This window comes from Haliotis rufescens, unplaced genomic scaffold (genome assembly GCF_023055435.1).
Source record: "Haliotis rufescens isolate VD_foot unplaced genomic scaffold, xgHalRufe1.0.p SCAF_9, whole genome shotgun sequence".
In the NCBI taxonomy this organism is placed as follows: Eukaryota; Metazoa; Mollusca; class Gastropoda; order Lepetellida; family Haliotidae; genus Haliotis; species Haliotis rufescens.
Genome location: NW_025964383.1, coordinates 24,438,324 through 24,464,064, shown reverse-complemented (window position 1 = coordinate 24,464,064; position 25,741 = coordinate 24,438,324). Strand labels below are relative to the sequence as shown.

The following is a 25,741-nucleotide window of genomic DNA, read 5'->3' as shown; positions in this document are numbered from 1 at the left end:
CCGGGTAGACGCTCTATCCACGAGACCACAAAGGTTGTCCACTGGTGACTGTTTGTGGAAATGGGGGTGGGGGTGGGTATGGCAGCCGGAGATTGTGACCACCGACCTTGTGATCTCCGGGCAGACGCTCTATCCACGAGACCACAAAGGTTGTCCACTGGTGACTGTTTGTGGAATCGGGGTGTTCAAGCTCGGTGACTTGGTTGATTGTCTATCACACACTGACACTGACGGCCTGGGATGTTGCTCATAATATCAACAACTGACTTTCCTGGCTCGATTATTTACACACCTCATACAGCTGGACTATCGCTGACTGTGGAGTCCGGTGGCTGCCTTATGTAGCTGGAATCCTACTGACCACCGCAGTAAATAACATTCACTCACTCACTCACTCACTCACTAGACGAGAAAACTCAAGAGCTGATTGTTTGATGTACCAGGTCTCCTGTTTCTGCCTGGCTTACATGAGGTGTTGTACTGATGTAGTTGTAGTATCACAAACTAGGGTATAGAACACCCATCACTCACTCATCAGTCTGTCATTCATCTTACACTCAAAACATAAAAAGGAAAAGTTTGATAGGTGGAATGTAGAACGAGGATTTTGTGGTTTGTCAACACATGGGAATGTTAGGCCCAGAAACAGATGCTTGCTGAGTAGAATTAACTAATTTTAGTTGTAAGGAGATTGCACCGAGGATGGAGAATTTCAGAGTGTTTTTATCATCTTTGATGAATCTTACACAACAGTATAGACTATCCACTCTCCATGGTGATTGAGGTAGTACACCAAAATATAGAAGTTTTTGCTCTTGGGGTTGTGTTGTTGGGTTTATGTTGGGCTTATTTTCGGTTAGATCATCTCCTCTGATAATCAGTCATCCATGGATGCATGTTTGCTTTCTGTAGCATGTTTGAGGAGGAAAAGTTCTCTTGTGTGCATCATGCTGTTGTAAGAGCTGATAAACATGGGATGTTGTGGCCACAATGGCTGTGGAGTTGATGTGGGAAGGGAGTTTCCTCAAGTGTGCTTCATGCTGTTGTAAGATCTGATGAACATGGGGATGTTGTGGCCACAATGGCTGTGGAGTTGATGTGGGAAGAGAGTTTCCTCTAGTGTGCTTCATGCTGTTGTGAGATCTGATGAACATGGGGATGTTGTTGCCACAACGGCTGTGGAGTTGATGTGGGAAGGGAGTTTCCTCTAGTGTGCTTCATGCTGTTGTAAGATCTGATGAACATGGGGATGTTGTGGCCACAATGGCTGTGGAGTTGATGTGGGAAGGGAGTTTCCTCTAGTGTGCTTTATGCTGTTGTAAGATCTGATGAACATGGGGATGTTGTGGCCACAATGGCTGTGGAGTTGATGTAGGAAGGGAGTTACCTCAAGTGTGCTTCATGCTGTTGTAAGATCTGATGAACATGGGGATGTTGTTGCTACAATGGCTGTGGAGTTGATGTGGGAAGGGAGTTTCCTCTAGTGTGCTTCATGCTGTTGTAAGATCTGATGAACATGGGGATGTTGTTGCTACAATGGCTGTGGAGTTGATGTGGGAAGGGAGTTTCCTCTAGTGTGCTTCATGCTGTTGTAAGATCTGATGAACATGGGGATGTTGTTGCTACAATGGCTGTGGAGTTGATGTGGGAAGGGAGTTTCCTCTAGTGTGCTTCATGCTGTTGTAAGATCTGATGAACATGGGGATGTTGTGGCCACAACGGCTGTGGAGCTGATGTGGGGAGGGAGTTTCCTGTAGTGTGCTTCATGCTGTTGTAAGATCTGATGAACATGGGGATGTTGTGGCCACAATGGCTGTGGAGTTGATGTGGGAAAGGAGTTTCCTCTAGTGTGCTTTATGCTGTTTTAAGAGCTGATGAACATGGGGATGTTGTGGCCACAACGGCTGTGGAGTTGATGTGGGAAGGGAGTTTCCTCTAGTGTGCTTCATGCTGTTGTAAGGTCTGATGAACATGGGGATGTTGTGGCCACAACGGCTGTGGAGTTGATGTGGGAAGGGAGTTTCCTCTAGTGTGCTTTATGCTGTTTTAAGAGCTGATGAACATGGGGATGTTGTTGCCACAATGGCTGTGGAGTTGATGTGGGAAGGGAGTTTCCCCAAGTGTGCTTCATGCTGTTGTTAGAGCAGATGAACATGGGGATGTTGTGGCTGTGGAGTATGAATACTGATAAATAAGTACAGTGATAAAACTGAAAGGGGGGTCCTGGGGATGCTTTTGAGGATGCTCCTGTGGTATCTGAATCTGAAGACTTCCTAAATCTTTAACTTTTAATATAAGGGCAATGACAAGGAGAATTTGACTTTCACTGTTGGTGATTGACCAGAGCACAGGCATGTGGAGAGTAAGTGCCCTACTTGACCAACATGTTACGAGATTGACCCCAAAACAAAAAATGTATGGCAGTGATCGTGGTTGCTGTAAATATTGGTGAGTTGGAGCAATCTGTCTATTGTTCACGCATTATTTCTCCAAAATTAATGTACACAATGTTGAATGAAATTTTGAATATAATAAGTTTTACTAAATAGTGAGAGAATATGATTTTACGCCGCTTTTAGCAATATTTGAGCAATATCACACCGGGGGACATCAGACATAGGATGGACACACTGTGCCCATGTTGGGGAATTAAATCTGGGCTTTCGGTGTGATGAGATATACAACAGATATACTTTGAACTCTAAGGAAAAGTGTGCACTATACACAAGAAACTACAGTTCTTAACAAGTATCATGACCCATAAATTTAGAAACTGACCCCCAAAATATCAACTGTCGTAATGGCTCCCATTTTTCAAAGGCTACATAAAATCATGTCATCAGTGTCAAATGCGGGCAGTGGAATATCGATGTTGTGATAAAGGACAATATATTTGGTCAATAGTCTAGACAAGTTCACCTTGTTTTCATGCAAGAGAATTTTTACTGTTATGATCAGTTGTCCAGGGACCTGTTCAAAATTGTAACAATTCAACACCCCTGCAGCCATAAATGATAAGTTCTACCATATTCGACGTTATAAGCGCCCAGGGCGCTCTCAAAATTAGAAATAGAGGGCTCTTATTAGAATTTTATTTTGGTAAATGGTGAACGTAAATTTAGTGGTTCATGCTGACACCCTGAAATATTTATATATGACAGATATGTTTTTTTCAGAATTTAATTGCCCTTAATTAAGGGTGCATATAACACACGAATGTATATTATACATGAATAAATGTCTTGTGTACATTGATCAATCGGAAGGGGTGGAAATTGGGATTGTTCACTAGCCAATATATTAGCAAATATCGCCGTGGGCGCTTATTAGAGAGGCGCGCTTATTACGTCGAATATGGTATTTCTTGCTGAAGCAATAGTTGCTAGATGAAGAAAGGTTCTTGTTATATTTTGGATGCCCAACCTAATGCCTGTTCCTGCTGGGGTATGAAAACTGCATGTGTTGTAAGAATGACTCCAAGAGTAGTTTGTTTAGGTTGGAAATATTAGGTGTCTGAGTGGGGTATGAAATTGTGTCGATTATAAACCAGTCATTAGTCTGGACTTATACAAGCAGCCACACTCTTTTGCATGCACATTGCTATATAAGTGAAATATTCTTGAACGTGATAACGTTAAACGCCATTTCACCTCACCTCACCTCACCTCACCTCACCTCACCTCACCTCACCTCACCTCACCTCATTTTCAGGACACAAACTTGTTCTACAGCAGATGCGGAAATGTGAATTATATATACCTGTATGTATCTTTGAATTTAACATTTTTCAATGCATCTTACAGCAATTCTGTTCCACAGCTCTTTTATAAGTTGTATTACTTGAACCGTGGGAAATCCAGTTATGATTGGTTGGTTTGTTGTTTTACGCTGCACTCAGCAATATTCCAGCTATATGACTGTGGTTTGTAAATAATTGAGTCTGGACCAGACAATCCAGTGATTGACATCATGAGCATCGATCCACGCAATTGGGATCGATGACATGCTTCAACCAAGTCAGCGAGCCTGACCACCCGATCCCGTTAGTCGCCTTTTACGACAAGCATAGTCGCCTTTTGTGGCAAGCATGGGTTGCTGAAGACCTATAACATGCATATGTTATAAGAAGCATCTAAATGGATCGACTGGTGAGGCACAATCAATGTCTTAGTTGATTGCATAATTTGTCAACTTATCCCAATTGAATCATGTGATATCAATCACTGGATTGTCTGGTTCAGACTTGATTATTTACAGGCAACCGCCATATGGCTGGAATATTGCTGAGTGCTGCATTGAACAAACAAAGAAACAAAGAAACAAACAATATGAGCACCTTCCTGTAATTGCAACCAAAATGTTGCCGAATATGGCGCAAAACAAAGAAACGAATAGACTCATTTTACTTTCAGAAAGGTTTGTATCCCTAGTGATGATGAAAGTTTTTTAACCTTTCCTGTTGCTATGCAGTAGGAAGATGTCATGCTGTTTTCCTGTTAGCACCAATTGGGGACGTGTGACAAATATGCACTCAACATGAAAAATGACGTATCACCTATGCAAAGGTAAAACAAGAACTCAAGTACCAAGTTACTTGTGTTGTTCGTCATGATTGCTGACCGTCATTGTTGATTGACACATTGCTGATACACAGATGGTACGCGATACGGAGCATGTACATATATTGACAGAATGTACATCTTTATTCCAGAAGGATGGTACCTTTTCTGTAAGTTCCTTGAATAGCTGGTTTCATTTGTATACCCTGTTAAGAAAAAAGGAGCTGTTACAAATCAATGTTCAACTTTGGTGTCGTGTGTAATATTTGAATCAAGGAACCCCCACATCTTTGACTTTTTAGGTTTTTGACAAGGACCACTTGTCTTTCCAGCGTTAGAAATTGGCACTAGTCCTATAGTCCTTGCCAAACTGCCCAATAGTTAAGGTATCCATAGGACTAGTAGAAATTTGCCATTTTTAAGGGTTTTGCTATATGTCATCATTATACATGTTATAAGGACTAGTGGACTAAAATTGTTAGTTTCTTCCCCAGCTTTCATGTTTAAAATTGAACACTGCTGAACCTTTAAAGATTCTTTTTCAAAATCATTAATATATGTGGCTTTTGGAATACCATTTTAACTGAGCAGGATAACAATGAATTTTTCACAAAAAATATTTTTTTTAAATTGTAAAAATATATATGTTATTCTGTTATTGACATTATTTACGGACCAAGAAAAATGTTTGTAATCAATGACTTCTTACGAAATGATATTGATTCCTGACTGCAAAGTTGAGATATAGTGAACTGTACAATATTTGATGTAATACGTATGAACAAACATTTTTTTAACCTGTATTAAAACTTGTGGTTGATTGAGTAAGGATTTTGTTAAAATATGTATTTCACCCAGTTATTGCCAGTTTGACACAGTCAGCACAACTTGTTTTGTATATTACTTACAGTTTAAGTAAAACTCTCCAAGATTCGATAATTCTGGTGTCTATGTTGACATGCGGACATTCATTAACTGCATCTACTTTCATCTGTCTGGACTTTGTGAAGAGAAGGAAATATGAACTTTGTGTAGAGAAGAAAATGTGGACTAAGTCATAAAAGTCAGAGATTGACAAAAAGGAGAGCATGAAGGTATGATACATTGATGTTTTGATAAAGCATAGGATTTTCTTGTACAACCTGATTTGAGAACCCATGTATTTGTGAGCTTCTTTGACATGTCGCCTCTTAAATCATCAGGTTTGGGAGCCGAGATTACATCCCAGATGACAGATCTCTGGCATTGACAGTGTATGCAAAGCTATTCGTCTGCCATTTTGTGATAAATCAAATTAAAGCATTCCCAAAGTGAATCTGAGGGCGAAGCTGGCAAAGGGAGTCTCTGCTTCTGTACTTGAGCAGCACTGTTGGAGGTAGACTGTAAATTCAGAACCACTAACCACTGGTAGTTGCCATGATGATGGACTGCCAAAACCTGACTCATAGACACAGGGTAGTGTCACTTGTAGGAAGGTTGCCGTATCCCTGCTTGCCCCTGAGTGACATGGTGCCTGAGGGTAGTGTCACTTGTAGGAAGGTTGCCGTATCCCTCCTTGCCTCTGAGTGACATGGAGCCTGAGGGTAGTGTCACTTGTAGGAAGGTTGCCGTATCCCTGCTTGCCCCTGAATGACATGGAGCCTGAGGGTAGTGTCACTTGTAGGAAGGTTGCCGTATCCCTCCTTGCCTCTGAATGACATGGAGCCTGAGGGAAGTGTCACTTGTAGGAAGGTTGCCGTATCCCTCCTTGCCTCTGAATGACATGGAGCCTGAGGGTAGTGTCACTTGTAGGAAGGTTGCCGTATCCCTGCTTGCCCCTGAATGACATGGTACCTGAGGGTAGTGTCACTTGTAGGAAGGTTGCCGTATACCTCCCTGCCTCTGAATGACATGGAGCCTGAGGGTAGTGTCACTTGTAGGAAGGTTGCCGTATCCCTCCTTGCCTCTGAATGACATGGAGCCTGAGGGTAGTGTCACTTGTAGGAAGGTTGCCGTATCCCTCCTTGCCTCTGAGTGACATGGAGCCTGAGGGTAGTGTCACTTGTAGGAAGGTTGCCGTATCCCTCCTTGCCTCTGAATGACATGGAGCCTGAGGGAAGTGTCACTTGTAGGAAGGTTGCCGTATCCCTCCTTGCCTCTGAATGACATGGAGCCTGAGGGTAGTGTCACTTGTAGGAAGGTTGCCGTATCCCTGCTTGCCCCTGAATGACATGGTACCTGAGGGTAGTGTCACTTGTAGGAAGGTTGCCGTATACCTCCCTGCCTCTGAATGACATGGAGCCTGAGGGTAGTGTCACTTGTAGGAAGGTTGCCGTATCCCTGCTTGCCCCTGAGTGACATGGTGCCTGAGGGTAGTGTCACTTGTAGGAAGGTTGCCGTATCTCTCCTTGCCTCTGAATGACATGGTGTCTGAGGGTAGTGTCACTTGTAGGAAGGTTTCTGTATCTCTCCTTGCCTCTGAATGACATGGTGCCTGAGAGTAGTGTCACTTGTAGGAAGGTTGCCGTATCCCTCCTTGCCTCTGAATGACATGGAGCCTGAGGGTAGTGTCACTTGTAGGAAGGTTGCCGTATCCCTCCTTGCCTCTGAATGACATGGAGCCTGAGGGTAGTGTCACTTGTAGGAAGGTTGCCGTATCCCTCCTTGCCTCTGAATGACATGGAGCCTGAGGGTAGTGTCACTTATAGGAAGGTTGCCTTATCCCTCCTTGCCTCTGAGTGACATGGAGCCTGAGGGAAGTGTCACTTATAGGAAGGTTGCCTTATCCCTCCTTGCCTCTGAGTGACATGGAGCCTGAGGTAAGTGACACTTATAGGAAGGTTTCCGTATCTCTCCTTGCCTCTGAATGACAAGAGTGACTCACACAGCCACAGGGTATGGTGCCCTTGTAGGAAGGTTGCCCTTGTAGGAAGGTTGCCTTAGCCTGCTTTGCCAAGAACTGACTCTAATACCCCTTGATAGAAGCTTTCCTTACCCTTCCATCTGCCTCCCAGTCTCTGCTTGTCAACAGTTGTCTTATTGACCATCTACAGAGTGTATGAAATGTGTGGAGGTTTATTGATCCCAAGTTTATAGCTTTAGAACAGCCTGACCAAGCTTCTGTCACCTTGACATTTCACTGGTCATCTGCTGACACGGAAAGCCCATGTTGTCTGCCGCAGCTGGAAGGATCCAGTCACACTATATTAAATATGAATACTTAAGACAGGTGCATTAATCAGGTGATACCTTGAGTTAACTTGTTTTAGCCATCTAAGTCTGATGCTGCTGATTTAATCAGGTTCTGTCTACCATTTTTAAACTCGTTTTTTTTCAATAGAACTGTACAGAATGTTTAATATCAAAACCAAAACTTGCATCAAATCTAGGTGAAGTTGTCTGATGTCTTAAAACATTTGGCAACTAGCATTTCTTTCTTTTTAATACGTGCAAGTGTCAGTAAGTTAAGATCTATAGTATGTCAATGTAGTATTGATGATGATGATGATGATGATGATGATGCTGTAGATTTAACGAGCGCTTCCGGTGTTGACGATTTCGCACATGTAGTATTGAGTGAAATCAAATTGTTCCAAAATTATTATCAGTTGAGACTAGTAATGGCTAAGTGGTCTGAGGTGTTGAGTTTGCAGATCTTATGATTGGTTCAAATCCTCATTTAGCCCCATATGTTCGGTTTATCAGCACCATTGTCAGCTGACATTTGTGCTTAGTGATTTCACCCAAGCAGCAAACTTTAAGAATCTTTACTTGTGGATTTCCTCTCACAATAAGCTGACATGCCCTTTTCACTGAAATATGCTGTTAATAGTTGCATTATAACCCAACTCATTCATAGTACTCTTTGCGTACAGACCTTTATTGTTGTCAGTGTGAGGTCTTATTCGCCTGTCATGTGTTAGTTCGGACCTAAGGTTATGCTATTTCCGCAACCCCCAAGTGCTATGTAAAATAGCTACAAATTGAACTCTGCAATAAAGATCATTCTTAAACTGAAAACCTGCCAAAAGCCATTTACAAACAAAATTCCCCCACATCCATTGAGGCAATCTTGCAACTGGTATTCTAATTACGTCAAACCTCTGTGATCAGAGTTGACTGTTTATGCTATCTGACTACACAGTTTCAGAAAGGCAACCCCATTCGAGCCAATTATTGAAAGCTGGGTATGTTTAGAGCCCATTTGTGAAGAAATGGTAGAAAAACTCTAGTGCTGGGTTCATAGGGTGCAGTGCACTTAATTATCATGATTAAAAGTGTTATTTCCTCAGACTCACACTTGTGCCAAGAAAGAGAACTTGCTCAAATTTATCTGTTTATTTTAGTTCTTGCATCCTTGAGTTTTATAACCATGCTTGACAAATGCATGTTGAAAGGTGCAGTAGATCAAAGGCTGTCTAGCAAGCTTCCCACCAGGTTGTTCCTCACGCAGCATGGATATTCTCTGTTTCAGGCTTCATCAAGTTGTCTTGTGTTTGACATGCAGGGGCAAAAGCTAGTCATAGCAGCCTTAAAAGCACATACCACATTCATAGCAACCTTACACAAGCCTTTCAGGCCTTTAAGGCACAGTTGAAGGCTTCTTTGAATGTGGGATCCTGTCGAGTAATATTTATTACCTGAAAATATCTGATAATAGCCTGTATAAGAAGGTTTCAAGTTGTTTGCAGGAAATAAAAAACCTGACATCAGGTAAGTTTAGTGGATGAATTTGCTGGTAACATTCACACGCATAATTGTAAGCTGACAGGACACCTTCAATAGTTTTGGGCCCAGACATGGAGTCAGTGGAGATTTGAATGAAGACAGACACATGATGCAGTCAGGCAAATGGTACTGACTGTGTTATAGACAATGATGCAGACAGACGAATGATGCAAGGATACAGATGTTGTCAAACCATGATGCAGACAGACAAATATGCAGGCAGAAAATGATGCAGGAAGAACAAGAAACCTAACTTTGATCTTTTGGATCAGATTTAATCATTTATGATGACTAAGAGGTTATACTTGTTCTGTTTGTCTAGGGATTGGGGTTAATTATCTTTTTGGCCTTAGTGGAACATATCTGACAGCTGAATATAGCTTCCAGTTTATATCTTTGCTCACAGATGGTTCTGATCATCTGCTAACAAGAGCTCCCTGCTGTTTGCTTAACCATCTCTATGAAGAAAGAAAAAGTCCAGACATATCAGAAAGATGTGACTGCCTGGTGGTTTCACAGTAGGCAGGCTATACCCAGTGGTTGTCTGGTCCAAGAGGCAGAGATGCAAGAGTCTTTGTAGCAGACAGTCAGTGGCTGCAGGTTGTGTAGAGTGACAGGGGGACACCCATGCTGGATGGTTGTCAAGTCCATGTGTCACATCCTTGCACAGCCTTTAGTAGCAGACGGTCAGTGGCTGCAGGTTGTGTAGAGTGACAGTGGGACACCCATGCTGGATGGTTGTCAAGTCCATGTGTCACATCCTTGCACAGTCTTTAGTAGCAGACGGTCAGTGGCTGCAGGTTGTGTAGAGTAACAGGGGGACAACAATGCTGGGTGGTTGTCTAGTCCATGGGTCACATCCTTGCACAGCCTTTAGTAGCAGACAGTCAGTGGCTGCAGGTTGTGTAGAGTGACAGGGGGACACCCATGCTGGATGGTTGTCAAGTCCATGTGTCACATCCTTGCACAGCCTTTAGTAGCAGACAGTCAGTGGCTGCAGGTTGTGTAGAGTGACAAGGGGACAACCATGCTGGGTGGTTGTCTAGTCCATGTGTCACATCCTTGCACAGCCTTTAGTAGCAGACAGTCAGTGGCTGCAGGTTGTGTAGAGTGACAGGGGGACAACCATGCTGGTGGTTGTCTAGTCCATGGGTCACATCCTTGCACAGCCTTTAGTAGCAGACGGTCAGTGGCTGCAGGTTGTGTAGAGTGACAAGGGGACACCCATGCTGGGTGGTTGTCTAGTCCATGGGTCACATCCTTGCACAGCCTTTAGTAGCAGACAGTCAGTGGCTGCAGGTTGTGTAGAGTGACAGGGGGACACCCATGCTGGGTGGTTGTCTAGTCCATGGGTCACATCCCACCACAGCCTTTAGTAGCAGACAGTCAGTGGCTGCAGGTTGTGTAGAGTGACAGGGGGACACGCATGCTGGATGGTTGTCTAGTCCATGTGTCACATCCTTGCACAGCCTTAAGTAGCAGACGGTCATTGGCTGCAGGTTGTGTAGAGTGACAGGGGGACAACCATGCTGGGTGGTTGTCTAGTCCATGTGTCACATCCTTGCACAGCCTTTAGTAGCAGACGGTCAGTGGCTGCAGGTTGTGTAGAGTGACAGGGGGACACCCATGCTGGGTGGTTGTCTAGTCCATGGGTCACATCCTTGCACAGCCTTTAGTAGCAGACGGTCAGTGGCTGCAGGTTGTGTAGAGTGACAGGGGGACACGCATGCTGGATGGTTGTCTAGTCCATGTGTCACATCCTTGCACAGCCTTAAGTAGCAGACGGTCATTGGCTGCAGGTTGTGTAGAGTGACAGGGGGACAACCATGCTGGGTGGTTGTCTAGTCCATGTGTCACATCCTTGCACAGCCTTTAGTAGCAGACGGTCAGTGGCTGCAGGTTGTGTAGAGTGACAGGGGGACACCCATGCTGGGTGGTTGTCTAGTCCATGGGTCACATCCTTGCACAGCCTTTAGTAGCAGACGGTCAGTGGCTGCAGGTTGTGTAGAGTGACAGGGGGACACCCATGCTGGGTGGTTGTCTAGTCCATGTGTCACATCCTTGCACAGCCTTTAGTAGCAGACAGTCAGTGGCTGCAGGTTGTGTAGAGTGACAGGGGGACAACCATGCTGGGTGGTTGTCTAGTCCATGGGTCACATCCTTGCACAGCCTTTAGTAGCAGACGGTCAGTGGCTGCAGGTTGTGTAGAGTGACAAGGGGACAACCATGCTGGGTGGTTGTCTAGTCCATGTGTCACATCCCACCACAGCCTTTAGTAGCAGACGGTCAGTGGCTGCAGGTTGTGTAGAGTGACAGGGGGACACCCATGCTGGGTGGTTGTCTAGTCCATGTGTCACATCCTTGCACAGCCTTTAGTAGCAGACGGTCAGTGGCTGCAGGTTGTGTAGAGTGACAGGGGGACAACCATGCTGGGTGGTTGTCTAGTCCATGTGTCACATCCTTGCACAGCCTTTAGTAGCAGACAGTCAGTGGCTGCAGGTTGTGTAGAGTGACAGGGGGACACCCATGCTGGGTGGTTGTCTAGTCCATGGGTCACATCCCACCACAGCCTTTAGTAGCAGACAGTCAGTGGCTGCAGGTTGTGTAGAGTGACAGGGGGACACGCATGCTGGATGGTTGTCTAGTCCATGTGTCACATCCTTGCACAGCCTTAAGTAGCAGACGGTCATTGGCTGCAGGTTGTGTAGAGTGACAGGGGGACAACCATGCTGGGTGGTTGTCTAGTCCATGTGTCACATCCTTGCACAGCCTTTAGTAGCAGACGGTCAGTGGCTGCAGGTTGTGTAGAGTGACAGGGGGACACCCATGCTGGGTGGTTGTCTAGTCCATGGGTCACATCCTTGCACAGCCTTTAGTAGCAGACGGTCAGTGGCTGCAGGTTGTGTAGAGTGACAGGGGGACACGCATGCTGGATGGTTGTCTAGTCCATGTGTCACATCCTTGCACAGCCTTAAGTAGCAGACGGTCATTGGCTGCAGGTTGTGTAGAGTGACAGGGGGACAACCATGCTGGGTGGTTGTCTAGTCCATGTGTCACATCCTTGCACAGCCTTTAGTAGCAGACGGTCAGTGGCTGCAGGTTGTGTAGAGTGACAGGGGGACACCCATGCTGGGTGGTTGTCTAGTCCATGGGTCACATCCTTGCACAGCCTTTAGTAGCAGACGGTCATTGGCTGCAGGTTGTGTAGAGTGACAGGGGGACACCCATGCTGGGTGGTTGTCTAGTCCATGTGTCACATCCTTGCACAGCCTTTAGTAGCAGACAGTCAGTGGCTGCAGGTTGTGTAGAGTGACAGGGGGACAACCATGCTGGGTGGTTGTCTAGTCCATGGGTCACATCCTTGCACAGCCTTTAGTAGCAGACGGTCAGTGGCTGCAGGTTGTGTAGAGTGACAAGGGGACAACCATGCTGGGTGGTTGTCTAGTCCATGTGTCACATCCCACCACAGCCTTTAGTAGCAGACGGTCAGTGGCTGCAGGTTGTGTAGAGTGACAGGGGGACACCCATGCTGGGTGGTTGTCTAGTCCATGTGTCACATCCTTGCACAGCCTTTAGTAGCAGACGGTCAGTGGCTGCAGGTTGTGTAGAGTGACAGGGGGACAACCATGCTGGGTGGTTGTCAAGTCCATGTGTCACATCCTTGCACAGCCTTTAGTAGCAGACAGTCAGTGGCTGCAGGTTGTGTAGAGTGACAGGGGGACAACCATGCTGGTGGTTGTCTAGTCCATGGGTCACATCCTTGCACAGCCTTTAGTAGCAGACGGTCAGTGGCTGCAGGTTGTGTAGAGTGACAAGGGGACACCCATGCTGGGTGGTTGTCTAGTCCATGGGTCACATCCTTGCACAGCCTTTAGTAGCAGACAGTCACTGGCTGCAGGTTGCTGCTTCCAGTGACGGGGACGATGCTTGGTGGTTGTCCAGCCCATGTGTTATAGATGACAACACTTCCTATACTTTAACATACAACTTCTGTGGTGCCAAGATAGCTTTGTGCATATGATTCGATGTTTGTAGATGTTTTTCTACAAGATGGCCTATTTGTTGTTTTGAAGTGCAAACAGACTATGGGTTCAAAGTAGGTCTGGTAACTGTATCAGCGTTCATTATTGTGATGTCCATATAAAAGTATGTGTTATTAATTCAAACATTTATTTCAGGAAAATAAAAGTATTGACATATAACATGTTTGCTAAGACATGTCCAGCAATGCACTTTTGGTCTAGTAATTTTCTTCTGTTGTAATTGACCCACATGTATATTTCACCATCTGTCTCTTGATCTATATAATGTGTACAGCAATTTGATAAAGTCAAGGTTGACTCTTGGTTTTCAACTCATGTAGCGTTACAGATGCACATACCTTCTGCTTGCTTGATCAAGGTACTTGAGTGGGTTTCTTTATACATTTTTTCTAGTTCACTTACTTGATAATGATAATCTACATTGAATCATCCTGACTATTGCAGTGAATCTCTATGCATTGTCATTAGCTGCATTCGTACTTATTTGATATGAGGACACTGTGCAATTAAACATACTGCCAGTATATCATTTTCGCCTCGATGCAGACCATTGTTTCTTACATACCGGTAAGACATTAAGAGAGTAATCAGTGGGACTATACTGGGATGCATCTGTATTTGTATCGATCCTCACGTATAACATACTTAATCGACCAGCGTGTAGTGGTACAATTAGTCATACTGCAACCAGACTAATCGCAGTTTAACATGTTGGAGTGGTAATAATTCCTTCTACAGTTTAAAGATGTCTGTGTGATTGCTGGCCAGAGCTGACCATCCCGGTCCAGTGGTGACTAATTTCCATTGATTTACCATCCCAATCCATTGGTGCTGCACCCTTCCACAGATTACTGATAGTCTGTAAGTGTGGCTAGACCCAGACTGACCCAACACGTGCTGTCTAATTATCTCCCCTTGCTTTACAAATACAAGCTTCCCCTATCCTCGCCACTGTTGCTGTTATGAATGATATATTGCAGTTTGTTGTGCGGCTGTTATGAATAATATATTGCAGTTTGTTGTGCGGCTGTTATGAATAATATATTGCAGTTTGTTGTGTTGCTGTTATGAATAATATATTGCAGTTTGTTGTGCGGCTGTTATGAATAATATATTGCAGTTTGTTGTGTTGCTGTTATGAATAATATGTTGGAATTTGTTGCGGGTATGAATATTATGTTACAATAAGGAGATATATTCCCTCATCAATGGGAACAGTGCCACAACAGAACGGTTGGAGTAGATTGGAGTCCATTCAAATAAGAGTAACTTCAGAACTTGTACTAACTGTTGAAAAATAGTTTTACAATTTATTTTCTAATTGTTTTATGTGTCAACTTACTGTACATTTGTATATCAATTATGATATTTGTGATGATGGTGATGATGGTGATGATGATGATGATGGTGGTGATGATGGTGGTGATGCTTATGATGGAGTTTTGATGATGGAGATGATGATGGTGATGATGGAGTTATGATGGTGATGATGATGAGGGAGATGATGATGGAGATGATGATGGTGATGATGGAGTTATGATGGTGATGATGATGAGGGAGATGATGATGGAGATGATGGAGTTATGATGGTGATGATGATGAGGGAGATGATGATGGAGATGATGATGGTGATGATGGAGTTATGATGGTTATGATGATGAGGGAGATGATGATGGAGATGATGATGGAGATGATGGAGTTATGATGGTGATGATGATGAGGGAGATGATGATGGAGATGATGATGGTGATGATGGAGTTATGATGGTTATGATGATGAGGGAGATGATGATGGAGTTATGATGGTTATGATGATGATGGAGATGATGATGGTGATGATGGAGTTATGATGGTGATGATGATGAGGGAGATGATGATGGAGATGATGGAGTTATGATGGTTATGATGATGAGGGAGATGATGATGGTGATGATGGAGTTATGATGGTGATGATGATGAGGGAGATGATGATGGAGATGATGATGGTGATGATGGAGTTATGATGGTGATGATGATGAGGGAGATGATGATGGTGATGATGGAGTTATGATGGTGATGATGATGAGGGAGATGATGATGGTGATGATGGAGTTATGATGGTGATGATGATGAGGGAGATGATGATGACGGTGATGATGAGGGAGATGATGATGGAAATGATGATGATGGTGATGATGATGATGATGATTGTGATGATGATGATGATGGAGATGATGATGATGATGATGATGATGATGATGATGATGATGATGGAGATGATGATGATGGTGATGATGATGATGATGGAGATGATGATGATGGTGATGATGATGATGGTGATGATGATGGAAATGGTGGTGATGATGATGATAATGGAGATGATGATGGTGATGATGATGTCGATGATAATGGAGATGATAATAATAAAGGAGATGATGATGATGATGATGATGATGATGATGATGATGATGATGATGGTCATAATGATGATGATGATAGCAGTAAAATTAATTCCTCCCTGACACTTTTCCAACATGTGTTGCTGGAAGCTTTCCCAGCTTAGTCATCAGCTGCCTGAGGAAGTGTTTACTGAGATATTGCCATGGTGATGTGATAGTGTTACAAATGATGTTTAAGATAGCTTATTACAGGTTTACATTTGCTTCCTGTCCTCTTCCCTGCTAAGTACATTTTCATGACAAGGGAAGTATGTTGTGTTTATGTGTTGGAAAAGGGACAAAAACTGATAACAAGGATGGTGATTTCCACAGTGGTCTGGTCTGAGTTGTGGGAGAGCAGCAGAGTGCCCAGCGTTGTGTGCAACTGTTCCGTTTAGCTGCAGATGGGTGTCACATGGGGAGGAAATCATGCTCTCTTAACAACTCATTATTGCAGATTGGAAAACAAAAGTAATTATATCCTGCATTCTCATTGGTTTGTCAGCATTGTCAAATTGCTTTCACTGAGTCGTGACACATGTGAAATACTTTCTATTACGTTTTTGACAGTCATACTGCTGTTTGGAATTATGGGGGATCCTCCTGGGGTGTCCTTGATATATTTGCTCCTGTAGTGTGTGTATCAAGAAACCCACTAAATTTGTAACTTTATAAGCATTAGGGTTATGGCAGGGACCTTATTTTTGAAAACTGCACACAATATTAGATAAGTATGGCAGTGTTTGAATTTAAGCTTTGTATATTATTGATATGTCAAAGACCTCTTGACTTGAATTGTAAAGACGATATGGTATTCTGTTCAATAAGCCAAATGTGTTTGATATGTTTTATCTAAATGTTTGCAAGCTAATGTTTTGGTTGTGGATGCAGAAGGTGGCATCCATTGGTAAGATGGTTCACTCCATTCAAAAATGATTTTAGCTTTTCACAGCTGTTTTGGAACAGGCAGATTTATTTTGAAAATTAAAATGTTACAAAACATTATGTCGTGTTATGTTCTAATTATCCTGAGAATTGTCATCTATCAGAGTTTCTTTTCATGTTCATGAATGATTGTTTTAAGCAGTAAAGCATCCATTTAAATCATTTATGTATATACAACCATTCAGTACAATTGTGGAGAGATTTCTGTAATACTGAAATACCCACCTGAAATCACCCATCCCCTCTCTCTCTCTCTCTCTCTCTCTCCCTCTCTCCCTCTCCCTCTCACTCTCTCCCTCTCTCTCTCCCTTTCTCTCCCTCCCTCTCTCACTCTCTCTCTCTCTCACTCTCTTTCTCTCACTCTCTTTCTCTCACTCTCTCTCTCTCCCTCTCTCTCTCTCCCTCTCTCTCTCTCTCTCTCTCTCTCTCTCCCTCTCTCTCCCTCTCTCTCTCTCTCCCTCTCTCTCACTCTCTCTTTCTCCCTTTCTCTCCCTCTCTCTCTCCTTATCTCTCCCTCTCTCTCTCTCTCTCCCTCTCTCTCTCTCTCCCTCTCTCTCTCCCTCTCTCTCTCTCTCTCTCCCCTTTCCCTCTTCCTCTTTCTCTCTCTCTCTCTCTCTCTCTCTCTCTCTCTCTCTCTCCCTCTCTCTCTCTCTCCCTCTCTCTCTCCCTCTCTCTCTCCCCTTTCCCTCTTCCTCTTTCTCTCTTTTTCTCTTTCCCCCTCTCCCACACTCACTCACTCCTCACTGGTTATGTTAATCATTTCTATTGATTGACAGAACATTGTGTTTCACGATCTTAGCAATTTCCTGCTTATGACCTCTCTCGCTTATTACTTCTACAAGTCATCCACTTATTTTCGTTCCTCCAGTTTTAGAGAGGTGGATTATTGACATTATCCACCAGTCATGAGTTGTGCAATATTGTGCAAGATCCTGTTTGCCTGGCTTCATGCTGCTAACCCTAACACTTTTTTCACTAATTAATGTAATTAGCGAAATGTGACCAGGGTACAGCTTGTTATTAAGTACAAGTATGTTCTGTAGTAGCTATTAATACATCAGTGATGTTAGGATTCAATTTATCATGATGCAAGCCGATTTTTTTCAGTTTTTCTGATTTATTTTCGATGTTGAATCAAAACTGAGCCTGAACCATTTTTTGTTTGAATTCTTCAAATGGAATATAATCTTCAGCAACCCATGCTTTCTGTAAAAGGCGACTAATGGGATCCGGTGGTCAAGCTTGCTTATTTAGTTGATGCATGTCGCCGTATCCCAATTGTGTAGATCATCCTCATGATGTCAATCACTGGATTACTTGGTCCAGACTCAATTATTTACAGACCACTGTCATATAGCTGGAATATTACTGAGTGTGGCGTTAAACAACAAACAATCAAACATTGTACAATGGGATGATATCACTAGCCTGACTCCCAAGTCTGCACTGTCTCTGCCTCTGTCTACTCCCCAGTCTGCACCATCTCTGCCTCTGTCAGCCCTATATATCTCTGCCTCTGTCTATTCCCCAGTCTACACCATCTCTGCCTCTGTCAGCCCTATATATCTCTGCCTCTGTCTATTCCCCAGTCTACACCATCTGTGCCTCTGTCAGCCCTATATATCTCTGCCTCTGTCTATTCCCCAGTCTACACCATCTGTGCCTCTGTCAGCCCTATATATCTCTGCCTCTGTCTATTCCCCAGTCTACACCATCTGTGCCTCTGTCAGCCCTATATATCTCTGCCTCTGTCTATTCCCCAGTCTACACCATCTGTGCCTCTGTCAGCCCTATATATCTCTGCCTCTGTCTATTCCCCAGTCTACACCATCTGTGCCTCTGTCAGCCCTATATATCTCTGCCTCTGTCTACTCCCCAGTCTACATCATCTCTGCCTCTGTCAGCCCTATATATCTCTGCCTCTGTCTATTCCCCAGTCTACACCATCTCTGCCTCTGTCAGCCCTATATATCTCTGCCTCTGTCTATTCCCCAGTCTACACCATCTGTGCCTCTGTCAGCCCTATATATCTCTGCCTCTGTCTATTCCCCAGTCTACATCATCTCTGCCTCTGTCAGCCCTATAATAAGAGCCCATATGCAGACCTAATGAGTAAAATGTGTGTAAATTAATGCCAGAACACCAGCTAGATGTGTGTTAACTCAGCTTTAGAAACTGGCACAGATCCGAAGGCCCCTTCGAAAATTCTCATTGGTTAATGTTTCCATTAAAGCAGACAAGAAGCTTGGAAGATATTCCTATATATGTCAACGTTATTTTAAGAAAGAATCTGACATTTTTTGTATTCATTCAAGAATATTTCATCAGCCTAATTTTTTTTATTGTTGTCATTCATGCCCTGGAAAAATGGATCTTTTCTTTTTCTTGTATAAGTTGTGTATTTTCACAACTGACCTTGAGCAGTACGAGGGGCTGTATCACATAAAGCATGCTGAGTACTTTCCTAAAGGAGGAACAGTTTAAAACAACAGCTACAACAGTACCTCTAGTGTTGCAAGATAAAGTTAATGATATTCATAAGTGCGAGTTCACCTCTTGACCTCCTTGTACATGGAGATGTTGAAGTGATCAGCAGGCTGCTAATCAAACTGGGGTAATTGTGGCAGTAATTACACTGGTCCTTGGCTGGGCAACATGGAGGATACTTTTGAGGAGAAAGCTGGCTGTTTCTGTTACATTGCTATACAACAACTGCCTCTTGGCGCAGAGAATTGTAAGCATCAACTCACTTCTGTCATGTCTGTGTTCTTATACCTGTGTAACATTAGAGCAGTGTTAGGTAACAATGCTAGCCCACAGGCCTGTGTCTAGTAAAATTTCAAATGGCAACTGAAGTAGAAGACCACATGTATTGCTGACTTTGAATTTTCTTGCCTGAATGACATGCACTGGAATATTGCTTAACAGTCATGAAATGTGGTTATTTGTGGTTCAAAACACTATGGTTTGTCAGTACTTGTTGCCACCAGGGGACAACACCCACTTTTCCACTGCCCAGTAATGTAACAATTTTAAGTTGAGGTAACGTCATCAGGACGAGTAAATGCTTCTCACTGCAACACTGCATGGCTAATGAAGCTGTCATGTCAAGTTCTAACACTTCCTTAGGGCTAAACTGTGTAGCCAACATTCCATTTCATTGTATTATCGATTGAAAACAAAATGTGTTGAAATATTTTTTCCTCATCAATTTTCAAATATCAATTAATGCCTTTTTTCAGCTTGTAGGATGTGTGTAAAGGTTTTGATTTATGGTTAATCGATTTCTGTTTGTTTCATTTTTTGAAAATATGATTCCCTTTGAAATAAAGTATTTATTTACTGGAATCTGTAATGAGTCATACCAAGTTATCTATCTTAAATTGCCTCAAACGTATTGGCAATAGGTTAGTGAAAACAATCTCTCTGCTGAGTAAAAAGCTCTGGAGAAAGATGAATCAGTTATAATTATGATGTATAGTCCATCTGTTTCTGAGATGAAAAGAAAATTAATAAAACATCAGAAATTATATTAATGTTTTCATCAAAATGAGACCAATTCATACTCTGTGTCCTCACATAGAAAATAAATCTGAATGAAAAACAAATGCCTAATTTGGTGTAGCCTAAGACAGGTTAATGACAGCATGGTAAAACCTCTCATCATTTTTCTGTGTGCAGAGTTAGGCAGATGAACATGTAATCACAAGTGTGATAATATCGTCAGAACCACAAGCTTCAAACTCACTCTAGAAGCATAAAAATGGGAGTCCTAAGTAAATGTTAAGAGACTTCCGAGACGAAGATTTTTGAGTTTGGCTCTGCAATTCACAGGCTAAGATATATGCGATAGACACACATTGTTGTCAGGTTGGTGAGCGTTGTGTTAGACACGTGTGCATGTAATTAAACCGAAGGTAATATGCTTCCCCCTGCAGCGCTAGGAATGGTCAATCAAGTGCTGCTTCCTGCAGCACAGATAATTATCCATGTTTCTGTCAGTGTAATCAACTGATTTTGACAATGGCGAAGTATTGTTTATAAGGCTGTGAGTTGGTATCACTTGGCCCTGACATCTGTGGAGGTGGTGGTGGGGAGACTGATAACGTGGGTCTTTCTTAGCAGGGAGTTTGCTAGATATCCTCTTGTCATAGATAAGTGATGGGAGTCTTAAGTGCATAGATTGAGCAGGGTCAAAGTTTTTCTTTGTTGGAGGATTACCCATTCTAGGATGTAGAAGGACGTTAATATCAGCCTTTTTTTTGTACATATAGGGGATTTTCAGCCTGGACTACATTTCCAGGAAACTTTAAATAGACTTTGCTGTTAAGTCACAGGGCTCTCATTTACAATGTCAGGTCTATGCAGGATCTAGTAACCAGGGTTAGAAACTAACAGTTTTTGTCCACTAGTCCTTATAATGATAACATATAGCAAAACCCTTAAAATGGGCCAATTTCTGCTAGTCCTTAGGATACCTTTACTATTGGGCAGTTTGGTAAGGACTACAGGACTAGTGCCAATTTCTAACGCTATCTTCTAGGCTGGTGGCTAAAGTCAGTCTCTTGTACAGACCTTGAAACAATAATATTCAGAAACTGCCAAGAAAGTCTACAACACTTTGGCAAGTCTAGGTTTCATCGGTATTGGCTTATTTCTATTATATATTAAATGACAAAAACAAATCTCAAAATATTTTCATTTCTGAGACTAAATGTTAGTCAATGGCTAATGCTGTTGACTGCAATACTTATGGTGAAATTAAAGACAACTTGCCCTGCTCTGACAAACATCAATTAATCAAAACATAAAGGTATTAGATATTCTTCCTTGCAAACAGTGCTGTATTCTTTGCACCACTTAATTGTAGAGGTGTGACAATGTGGGGTCGCGATACGATACATCTTCCAATACTGAGGGTGTGATATGATTTGTATCCCAATACAGTGCTTTGCTTTCATAAGTTGATATTCTTTCTTTTTGCAGGTGAATCACAGCCCTGAATCATTTGTTTGTAATTTTCAGACATTTAAAATGGGATATTGTAGGGTAGCAGAGGGCACTGTGAATGTTATTCTATTGGTAGCCAAATGATATATACTAGAGAATCTATGTAAGCTGGTTGTTGAACAGTTTCTGTTTTTATTCACAGGTTTTTACTCCAATATAACTTGTAATGTAGACTAACATTTAGTCTCTGAAATCTTATATTACACAATATCCTTCTTGACTCTAATTTTTTTAAAAAAAATCCCTATGCTGATTTTAGAATAGAGCTAGCCTGAGCTGGCTAGACTTGCTTTTGTATGCATTTCTAGATTATTATTTTTTCATAAAATAAATGTATTCTACGGTCATGGTGCAGGACTACTTGTAATGTTATGTGTTGTGTTACAAGGGTTATAAGTCTATGTATTGTATTAGGGCTGGGACGGGTAACTCGGGTACTCGGGTCGGGTGGGTACTGAGAAGGGCCCAGGTACCCAAAGGACTACCCAGTCCCTCGGCTAGTCATGTGATATACTGTTTAATGACAGAAATGATCTAGAACTATATGGTGACACTACAAGTTGCTAATGTTCGCATTTCTTTCTGACTATGCACCCATTCCTTCTGACTTTTATATGTTTGAATTACGATAAAACTTTAGTCAACTTCAGTGTATGCAGGACCAGATCGTTTTATAAGTATATCTAAATACATTTTGTCCAGGGCTACGGTCAAGCTATTCCCATTCGGACATTTTGTACCTATCTCTTGAGACCTTCAGCAGTACCTTGGTAGGGTCGGGTAATGGGGGTGCGTGCCCGGGTAGTAAATTTGGACTCGTCCCAGCCCGATATTGTATCATGGGCGTCGTATTAGGATACAAAACTGTATCGCTGTATTGTTAAACTATTACTTATTGAATTAACTAATCACTCCCAAGAACAATCACAAGCCCTGATGTATTCTCTTTCGATGTCCTGGCGATAATCTGTAAACATAAAGACTTCATACTATTATAAAATTAAGTGTGGCCTTGACTTTATTTTGAACAGTGTTGTGGAATTGAGTGTTTTATATGTCCGTTAATGGAAAGTATGTTACCTGCTATTGTTTCAAGCAAAGTGATTTGACCTGGTTTGTTTCTAACTTCAGTTGGGGGCACGGGTGGCCCAGTCGTCTAAGGTGCCGCGATTCGCTGTGCAGAGTTGCGTCCCTTGGGCACGCCAGAAACCTATGATTGTGGGTTCGAATCCCGGTTCGCCCCGGTTATGTTTCTAGGTTTGTCAGCACCATACCCGTGCTCGTGGGTTTCACCGGAGTGGTAAACGTCTGAGGCCTGCATCACTTCGGGCTTTCCTCCCACATTAAGCTGACACGCTGTGATATAACTGGAATACTGTTAAAAGCGGCGTTAAACCCAACTCACTCACTCTAACTTCAATTGGGATCAGAGTTTGTCTTGGTTCCCAGCATGATGGTCATAAGAGGTGACTAAATAGATCAGGTTGTCAGGCTTAGTTTATAGTGGTTGATAGGCATTGTACCCCTGGGGAATGGATTGTTGCTCATGATATTAATCACTGGATGTCTAGCCCATACTCGATTATATACCGGCCCTTGTCATGTAGCATATCTGATAGTAATAATTTAACGCTTGATGGTTTCATCATGTGTTATTTGTTGTTTGCCGATGACTTCATACTATTTTCATTCATGGATGGATGGATGGATAGTTGGATGGATGTGGGTGTGGGTGTACCTCTGGAATATATGGAGTTTTCTCATAAAGGGTCCATATCAGAAAATTCCTAGAGTGAACCCTGTGGATGGATGGATGGATGGATGGATGATAATGTTTTGTCATTTAGATATTGCATCTGTTCCGTAATGGAGTGTTTTTCTGCAATAGATATTATCTTATCTTATAGGGCTGTTGTATCAGAAAGATACTATTTTCCATCTCCATATTGATTAGGAACACATAAATATTCTTACAGTCAAGTCCTGTTAATCCGACATGGTTGGTTGAATATGATTATGTCGGATTAACGAGTATGTCGGATAAACGAAATTAAGTAGTATCAATGTTCGTGATTGAAAATCGGACAGCTGCACGATAGATAACAATACAAACATGTAATGAAAAAAATAGAAATGAAATATTCATACTTTTATATGTTACATTGGTAACGGAATATGTTATCTAATCATGCAACCTCTAAAGCTCAATACAAAACAACTGTTACGGACTGTATGACTTATTCAAAATATTGTAAAAAGCTTAAGAAAACTGCTTTCTAAGTGGCTAACGTTGACTTCCTGTTAGTCATTTAATTGGTCGGTCATAGTTCGCGAAAAAAACTTTAATGATATTGAGGTAATCTAAGCATGTGATTAATCCTGTTGTCTTTATTTAAAGCATTAATTGTTTATTATCCCCCGCCGCGCGAAAGCGCGAAGCGGGGGATATAGTATTCACGACCGTCCGTACGTACGTCCGTACGTCCGTCTGTCCGTCCGTCCGTACGTCCGTCCGTACGTCCCACCTGTTTGTTGCCGCGATATCTCAAGAACTAAACACTGGATTGTCTTCATATTTGGAACTATGGTGTATATACAGACTTCGCAGACACCAGTCGGTTTTGGTGACCTTGATCCCATTTTCAAGGTCACAGCAGACAAATCTGCTTTTAGAGTTGGAAAACGGTGTTGGCGCGATATCTCAAGAACTAAACACTGGATTGTCTTCATATTTGGAACTATGGTGTATATACAGACTCCGCAGACACCAGTCGGTCTTGGTGACCTTGATCCCATTTTCAAGGTCACAGCAGGCAAATCTGCTTTTAGAGTTGGAAAACGGTGTTGCCGTGATATCTCAAGAACTAAACCTCTCGATTGTCTTCATATTTGGAACTATGGTGTATATACAGACACCGCAGACACCAGTCGGTTTTGGTGACCTTGACCCCATTTTCAAGGTCACAGCAGGCAAATCTGCTTTTGGAGTTAGAAAACGGTGTTGCCGCGATATCTCAAGAACTAATCGCTGGATTGTCTTCATATTTGGAACTATAGTGTATATACAGACACCGCATACACCTGTCAGATTTGGTGACCTTGACCCCATTTTCAAGGTCACAGCAGGCAAATCTGTTTTTGGAGTTGGAAAACGGTGTTGCCACAATATCTCAAGAACTAATCGCTGGATTGTCTTCATATTTGGTACTATGGTGTATATGGCGGGGGATATTTCGTCACTCTGTGACAAATACTTGTTGTTAAGCAAGTTTATCTCTGCAGCCGTTGTAATAATGCAGCTACTAGCCGACTCTTCTCACATCAAAACACAGGCTGTGAACTCGCGGGCAGATGACCACGGAGTATGTTGATCTGATCACTGTCGGATTTACAAGACTGATTAATGAGTGATTTTGGTAATTTGTTGCAAATAAGGGGTGTTGGAGTCGGAGTGCGAGACTGTTGAATTAACGGGTCTAAATAGCACTGATTTAATCTGTTCCCATCATTAGTGTCGGATTAACGAGGGTCGGTTCAACGAGACTTGACTGTATTTATATTTGCCCCCATATATTGCTACATTAACAAACATATTGTAATACGTATTGCTGAAGATTTGCACCACAATATACCGGTGTACCAGTAATACCACACACCCTTATCAGGGATAAATCTACCCCCACGTCTTGCGTCTCGCGTCTCTGAAGCATTAAATTCTGACAGGACCCATATTTTTTTTATACGTACGTCCTTTTGGACACAAGGTTTTCATGAAACACTAATGTCCTTTTTTTGTGGAAAATCAATATCAACATTTTTAACGAAGTTTTCTTTTGTCTAAATGCGTGCATAAACGAGATTTTGGTCAATCGATTTTCCATGGAAAGCCCCGGTCTAAAAGTAACTTTATACGCATGTGCGACGTTTTTTCTTTAAAACGCGTGAGCTGATTGGTTGTCAATAAGCAAGTGACCAATCGTAAGCAAGCTTGTATATGACTTCGGTTAATGTTGTTGATAATTTGTCTAGCAGTCGACGTGCCGCCGAGAATGGTAGCAAAG

At 42.5% G+C, this 25,741-nt stretch overlaps 1 protein-coding gene across 4 annotated transcripts in view; it reads left to right on the top strand.

The window, feature by feature from the left end:
• LOC124117022 (fibronectin type-III domain-containing protein 3A-like) overlaps window positions 1–25,741 on the top strand; it is a 175,147-nt gene that overhangs the window by 58,820 nt on the left and 90,586 nt on the right. Inside the window, exon 1 of one of the 4 annotated variants that reach the window (XM_046478695.2) lies at window positions 19,275–19,404. The exons of the other annotated variants lie outside the window; for them this stretch is intronic. Coding sequence (XP_046334651.2) covers window positions 19,326–19,404 — 79 coding nt within the window. The 5' untranslated portion in view covers window positions 19,275–19,325. Of the gene's footprint in view, window positions 1–19,274; window positions 19,405–25,741 lie in introns of those variants that run through there. 4 annotated transcript variants of the gene reach the window in all.